Genomic DNA, 7,687 nt, shown 5'->3' with positions numbered 1-7,687 from the left:
AGCACTGCTTGGAGGGGTGAATGCTACGCATGTACTCCAGTTGTCGAGCTTGGCGTCATCCAAGCCGCTGTTCAGCTTGATAGGGGCAATGCTCAACATTGCCATCGGTCAAAGTACTCCGCCCGGCCCATGCTTTCACTGATGCTCCACAAACATGGTCACAAGGCCACTTACGATGGAACCTTGCTGTACACTAACCTCCTCTCCATACTGTCATCCACTGTGCATCCTGTGCAGCTACTGTGCTCTTCACTGGCACATACAGTAGTACTCTGTGCTTAGCACACGTGATGCACCTGAACGTTGCGTGGCAATGCGCTTTCTTTCACGCATGGCATTCTTTCAGTTAAGAGATGACCTTCATTGACAGACTTCACAGTCAAACAAAAAAAAAAAAAAAGAAGAAGAAGAAGAAGAAGAAAGGAGGACCAACTCAATTTTATGAGGTGGGGCACCCAGCATTTTCCCCCTAAAAACTGCCAGAACATCACCTTTACACATGCAAAACATGTACGCACTGGAGATCTCTGAAGGCCTGGAGGCCTCCCAGAGGAACATCATCACCGTTCCCGAAAATAGCATGCACAAATGGCCCTTGCCACTGTTTTCTTCACGAACAAAACAGCACATGAGATAGGCAATGCTATTCCCCATTTTTTTATTGGCAAGGTAACCTGCATATTTATAGGTTAACAAAATACAGAGACAGTATCCCGCGAAATGTTTACCAAAAGGAGAGCTTCATGACCGTTTTCACAATGCTTTTATCTTGATCCCACCATTCATGCCACAATAAATATTGGACAATTCTACTGCATGTGACACACAACCTTCATGGACTCGCACTAACTAACTACAAGTGATTGACAAGGAGAAGTAAGACCGCGGCAAGGCATCCCTTTAAGGCTTTGCGCAAGGCGTATGCTCGTAGAATAAAACCAACACGGGGAAATTATACATCGAAAACTGGAAACAACAAAACAAGAGCAGCTTAACTTCAAGCAAGCGGAAGAAAAGTGCACAAAGCAAACTGACTCTCGGCTAAAACGCACAATTACAACAGCAGCACGAATTCAATAGCAACGTTTACGAGTGTTTCCTTGCGCTTTGAACTCGGTTAGATGCAGTATCAAATAGTCACACAAACTTCACCGAACATGTTAGTACAAACACAGCTTTCGGATCATGTGGGCATAGGACTAAGCCTCATCGGCACTCAAAAACAACGCTACCAGTTCGCATTTTGCCTGCTTTTTCTCTCGGCAAGAGGGCCTATTCTCATTTCAATAACTTATCCGGCATCGTGCTTGTGACTGGCTACACTCGGCATGAGAACAGAGTAAATGAACTTGGATACACGGCTGTTGCCTGCAAAACCAAAACAATGTTGGTCTACCGCATCAGGCTGCATGCAGCAAAAGAAATATCAGTCAAGTGTGGAAGAGCATAAGCCCCAGAAGGAACTGTCCCGCTGCAATGGAGAGAGAGGGAAAGAAAAAAAAAGGGGGGGGGGCTAAGCAAGAACTCAGCTCCGCAGCAGGCAGGTGTCGGTCGTGGTGTCGTGTAGACGGGAAGCCCACTTCAGGAGAAAGCCACCTCCCAAATCTTCACGTTGCTGTCCTGGCCAGCCGACACGATTGTCGAATTGTCCAACCATGCTAGCCTGGTGATTTGGCTCTGGGGATGAGCCTCTGCAAAAGACACATTGGGGCTCTTATCCAGGCTCACAGTACTACGAGTTGCAGAAAAGGCACTTGCAATTGCCTTTACGCTAGCCATGGAGGCAGGCAAAATGGGGAGGATATTACTGTGCCAATGAAATGGCCACAGAAAGTCTAACACGTGCAAATCTGTCAAATGATCAAGCGACACGAAAATTCCAAGACAGTTAAAGGGACCTAGAAAGAGTTTTCCACAGTGGCAATTGAATCGGTTTAAAAAAGAACACTGGTCTTGAGGATATTTTTGTTATTTCTTAACCTATGTGCTAGAGATTTACACATGAAGTGTATTTTAGCATCCTGAGCACAAATATGCAGTCAGTCTTTTTAAAATCAGAGTTGTGCAACACATTATGCCGTTCTGTGTCGGCTATTTTTTTATTATCTACCTATGAAGTATTCAAATTCTTTTTATTCCTTTGTGCTCTAAAAGGACCAGGGAGTAAAACTATATCACGGAAGTAATTTCAGCATCGTTTCTGCAAACACTGTAAATTTATTAAATGTCAGGTCATGAATTACCAATGTTTTCATAAAATGGACAACACAAAATCTTGTGCTGGCAAAAAAGAAAGTCTATTTGTGGTTTTACTGCACCGTTCAGCTCATAGGCTTTCAAATTAAGCACGAATGATGAAAATCTGACAAGTACATCCCAAGATATTTTACCCAACAGTTGACCTTGAGGGGAAAAATTGGTTTTGAGAAATCAAGGCATGAAATTTAGTAACAGACAAAAATGGTCATTTAGGCGACTTCAAAGGGCAACAGCTTTGCAAATACTTATGGTACAGCTATAAAATTTTGCAGGCACATACTTTTGAGGGCCTGTACTTGGCAAATAAAATTAGTACAGAAAATCGTTTTTGGCAAATTTTCGGTCCTCAAGATGATAGAATGGATGGCGGGGAGAATTTGGGCCAAATATGACTAAATGTAGCTTCCCAATGTGGCCCATGGTCCCACTGCAGATGCTACAAGATGTCGCGATGTGGCACTGAGTGTTACGCCAACACTAGCCACCATGTCAGCACCCATTCCCCATATCAAAGCAACCATGAAGACAAAATACCAGTTCGGTGCATTCAAAAGTATGCCACGTTAGAATAACAGTCATGCCAATCTCAACACAAACTTCAAGCTAATAAACGAAATAATGAAAAAACATGAAATAGCGGCAACTGTTGCCATAACGTCACAGGGGCTAGTTTGTGCAATTCGTGGCCAACAAATGCAACTGCCAAGGAAACTGTGCAATTGTAGTGGTACCTCTGATTTCATTTGAACACACTGCTTGAATGCTAGCATAGGGTTAACACCCTGGTTACTCTGTTTTTGGTATGTCACCAATGACATCACTCAAGTTCCTCAATGCTGATGATCTCTGAAACTACAAGGGCTGGAATGCAGTTGACCGAGTTATCAAAGGCAATTTCTTTCCCCAGAAAAATGAAGGAGGCTCACACTAACACGCAAGACTTGAAGGCAGCGAAGCTGCACGCAACCTTCATGACCATCACTACGGTTCAAGTCCATGATTGCAGCCGATTTGCTTCTCTTTCGCTGCCGCAACAACCTTTACACCATCTTTGTTGGCATGAGTGTGAGCTTCCTTCATTTTTTTTTGGAAGTGATAATCAATGGACATCACCTTGGAGGGGCGTACGCTATGAGGTGTCTTTTTCATTCCGAGCTAGCATTGCCATGATTACAGCAAACACTTAAGTTTCTTTTTTTCTTTTTGGCCAATCTTGGCTAATTTCTCTAAGTGGGTATGCTGGGCTTAACAAACGTGTGCAAAAGACGCAGGGCGGTCGTCGCACGGCACGCACACACGAGCGCTAGGCATTTTCTTGGTTTTGTTAAGTGCTGGGCGGAGCGCACTAAGCAATTTCTTGGTATTTTGAACTCTGGACACGAAAAACTACGATTTGCTAAACAGCTTCGCTGTTAGAAGATTGCTTCATCCCGACAACAATGACATCAATTTTATTGCAAACGTCAAACAAATAATCAAGATAATAAAGAAAACATGAAGCAGTGGACATTTTACCGGGAACCTGACCAACATCCGTAGAACTTAGCCGATGCAATGTCACCCTTCCATTCACCCGCATACCTCGAGCCTTTTTGCAGGCAGCGCAAGGTACATCCACCGCCACATCATACACTCACAACACAGCAGTACATACCCTCTGACAGGTACTAACGCATTACCCACCAACACCTCACACACCGCTTCAAAAATCTGTCAGCACCCCCACTTACTTGTTCTGCAGAGGATAGCCCAACATTTACCATATGTTATGGGATTGTGTTCAATGCGTAACACTGACCTGCACCGTCAACCCCACTCTGTAACTGTGGGAAGAGAGGATGGATGACCTGAGCAGTGATGCAGCGTGTGATGAAGTCCTAAGCAAATGAAGCCTTCGTGACAGTTTCCAAAATTCTTAAATTTTGCCAGTTTTACACGCTGAAGCTATACCTGGCACCATAGTGGACCCATAGGGAGGGCTAGGGATTAATTCAGACCACCCGGGGATCCTTAACGTACGGCAAAATCTCGGCACACGGCCGTTTTTGTTTTTCCCCCTCCTTCAGAAAAATGACCGCCGCAGCCACAATCAAACCCACGTCCTTGGGCTCAGTTGCCACTTCCCAAGAAAGGGCCCTGGACTAAGTGTGTTAGCCATTGTTAACTCACACAATTCCACTGCAATCCTGGAAGACTTTTTAATTTAAAGACAACAAAAAGCTTTAAATTTCATACAGTGGAACCCCGAGAATACTTCCCTTGGTCCTACGGCGAATCAACGTCATAGAAACAATGCATTAAAAACCTCGATTATACAGGCTCAGGTGCAAGCAGTCCGCTTCATTTGGCAGACCTGGCGGGGATAAACTGGGGTTTTCCCATCTTTTACACTGCTTCGCTGCCTCGTCCCGACCTTTATTCATTCTTAGCCCCCATTTGACGCTGCTCGATGTGCAGAGGTGGGCCAGACCCCCTTTTGAACAGAAGCAAGAAAGCAGGCGGGTATTGGTGGATGGGAGTAAGCCTTCGACGGCCCCACGTGGCAGCAGAACGCCAACGTGTCAACCGCGAGAAGTCGAAGTCCAGGTGGCCAACGGACTGCGAATTTGAAGCTCCCATCGAGCCGACGGATGTGAAGACAAATACGACGCAACCCCACGGCGATGACCGACAAACATCCGCTTTCCTCACGCGCGGTTCCAAGTTTTTCCTTTCCCGATGCTCTCTCACCCCCTCTCTGCTTTCTGCTTAGCAGTGTCTTTCAAGCCGCATTGTCGCTCCACTCCTGTCTTCCCTTATTTTTTTCCATCACCACCTTGGACTACCGTTCATTTTGCTTGGCCTTGGCAGTTTCACAATCTCGCTTTTTCCTCTCTCACTTTGCTCAACAATGCTGGCTTTCCCAGCTTGTGTGCGCGAGGCGCAGGGCGCAGGGCTGGCGGGCTAGCACAGACACTGTGGGGGGGAGGGGGGCACAAAATAGGAGTTTTCTTTTTTTCTTTTTAGAAACTTCAGATTTTAGCTAAAGATTTGCAAATCACGCGAGAATGCGCTAAATACGGCAGTTTAAATAAGTTCTTAGGCCACCTGTCACATTAGACCGTCTACTAGGCCAGCATTTACCCGTAACTCGATCATACGACACCCTAGTCATACGACACTTTCGCACGGTCCCTTCAAAGTCGTATTATCGGGGTTCCATTGTACATGACGTTGGCAGTGACGTGATTAAAGGAAAACTAGAAACAGAGTTACAAATGATCAAACAGAGCTAAAGGCACGAGGAATGATAAAATGGGTCATCAATCGCACAGTCAAGTTTCCCAGTGGTGGCTTTTGGTCGGATGCTGCCAAATGCACAAGCAAGTCCCGTTGATGCCCCAAGGACCCGATAAGAAAGCACCCGGTGAGTTACCACTGCTTCACCTGTTTTCATTGGATTTAGCTCATTTTGTAGAAGCTTGCGTTAAAATTGCCACCACTGTTATTGGGTCACTGCAGTCTTTCTGCAGCCTTTTGCATGAACCAAACTTCTATTTTGTCTTCATGCCCCTTTAAGCAGTACATAGCAATATCACTCGGATGCAGAAGTCTGCCAACTTTCTCTCTGCTTGGTGCACACCTGCCACAAGGAAAAATTTGAGTCAACTTTCCTAGCCCTCTTCCACTGGCTGTGATCTCGAGTGGCAACGAAATCTGCAAAGGTTACTAACATTCAATGAAGCAAGCAAATCTGAATTGACCAGAGAAATACAATAAGTTTTAGTGCAATCAGAAGTTTTTCAGAAATACAATAAGTTTTAGTGCAATCAGAAGTTTTTCACTGAAGCACTCCAGAGTAGAGTGGCCCGAACAAAAAAACAAGTTAAGCATAATAAGCTGCCACCAAAAAAAAAAAAAAGAGAACAGCATGAAGGCATTCACCTTAATTTAAGACAACATAAAAGATGCCAACAAGCATGGGGTTTGACGCAGATGATGAGCATCATTTTCAGCAATGGCTTCGAACTGTACAACCCAGCACCCGACACAGACTACTCAGGCATACTACTATTACTACGACAGACTACTACAGACACAGACTACGACAGACACAGACATACTATGACAGACTACTCAGACACAGACTACCCAGACATACCCGACACAGACATACTACTCAGGGGAAGCCTGAAAGAAGACACCCATGATTGCTCCCGCCTCCTTTCCCTGCCACATCCCCTTTCGGCCCCTTATTTTGCCCATCAGCACAGGCCCGGTTAGTTGCATGGTAAGGAGAGCTCACTCTTGATGTTGATATGCTTGGTGGGTTGCTCTGTGCTCCAAACAATCACGCCAGTGTCCAAACTACCAGTAGCAAGGTGCTTTGAGTCAGGTGACCAGCCAATGCAGTTCACCCGAGCCGTGTGGAAGCACCAGTCCAGCTTGTGAGCAGGCTGCAGAAGAGGAAACAGGCCATGAATTAGACCACTGCAGGGCAATGCATGCGGCACCAGACGCTGCCGCACAGAGGCTTCATACACACAAGGTAAACAGGCAGTATGCACCTCGCACCTCATAGGTCTCGGAGAGGTAGAGACGAACCATCCTATTGGCATCGGATGCAGCCAGGTACTGGCCGTCAGGTGAATATCTCACATCTGTTATTGCCCCACCCTGGTCGAGCACTTTCTTCTCCGTCAAGTTTCTGGCCTTCAAGACGTACACGTGCACTTTGTGATCCTAGAAAGGCGCGAGAAAAAAAAGAGGGGTAGATTAACTCCATGACAAATGCAGTGGAGAGGCGCAGAGATTAACATTCTCTTGTATACACAAAACAATTTTTCTAAGTGAAAAAAAAAAAAACTCATAATACTCACCTAGTTTATGAAGCTGGCTTCTAAATTGATTTAAATAATGAATGTTCAATTCAATGTAAAATTTAACAAGTCGTAACTGCTGTTAAAATGAAAATTCCTCGGCACTCCCATACGACCTGCTCATCACAAATGCTTATACCAACCAAAGATGACTCACGCTGAATAACCGCTTTAGTAGTGCAGTGGCTAGGTGTCACGCTACAATGCGCAAGGTCAAAGTTTAAGGACCTCACCCTGAATGCCCTAGCTTGAATAAAACCGAAGCACAAAAACGCCCGTGTACAAGAAATTTTGAAGCAGGTCCAAAACCCTTAAGTGGTTTAAATTAATCCAGTGCCCCCAACATGATGCCCTCCACAGTGAAGAGCCCAAGGGACAGGGCGGTTGGCAAACGTGGGCCCAACGTTCTGGCATAATTCGTACTGGTCAGCATCGCCTGAGAAGGCTAATCTCAGACAGACAGCAGCCCCACCAGGCAGCTAGCCATCTTGTGTGCAGACCAGGCGTGAATTCACACAGTGCCAACGGGTAGGACACTTGGAAGTGCACACGACCCATCTGCGTGCACC

General features: G+C 45.6%; 1 protein-coding gene across 1 annotated transcript in view; it reads right to left on the bottom strand.

Annotated features, from left to right (window-relative positions):
• Positions 1-641: 641 nt before the first annotated feature.
• The window catches only part of Flr (actin-interacting protein 1 flr), a 33,052-nt gene continuing 26,006 nt past the window's right edge, over positions 642-7,687 (bottom strand). The window contains exons 14-16 of the mRNA XM_077687968.1: positions 6,814-6,981; positions 6,545-6,695; positions 642-1,691 (exon numbers count right to left, since the gene is read on the bottom strand). Coding sequence (XP_077544094.1) covers positions 1,582-1,691; positions 6,545-6,695; positions 6,814-6,981 — 429 coding nt within the window. The 3' untranslated portion in view covers positions 642-1,581. The remainder of the gene's footprint in view (positions 1,692-6,544; positions 6,696-6,813; positions 6,982-7,687) is intronic.

Source organism: Haemaphysalis longicornis, unplaced genomic scaffold (genome assembly GCF_048455015.1).
Source record: "Haemaphysalis longicornis isolate Haplotype H1 unplaced genomic scaffold, Haemaphysalis longicornis Haplotype H1 scaffold_1, whole genome shotgun sequence".
Lineage (NCBI taxonomy): Eukaryota > Metazoa > Arthropoda > Arachnida > Ixodida > Ixodidae > Haemaphysalis > Haemaphysalis longicornis.
Note: the sequence above shows the minus strand (reverse complement) of the source record. Positions and strands in the feature narration are given on the sequence as shown.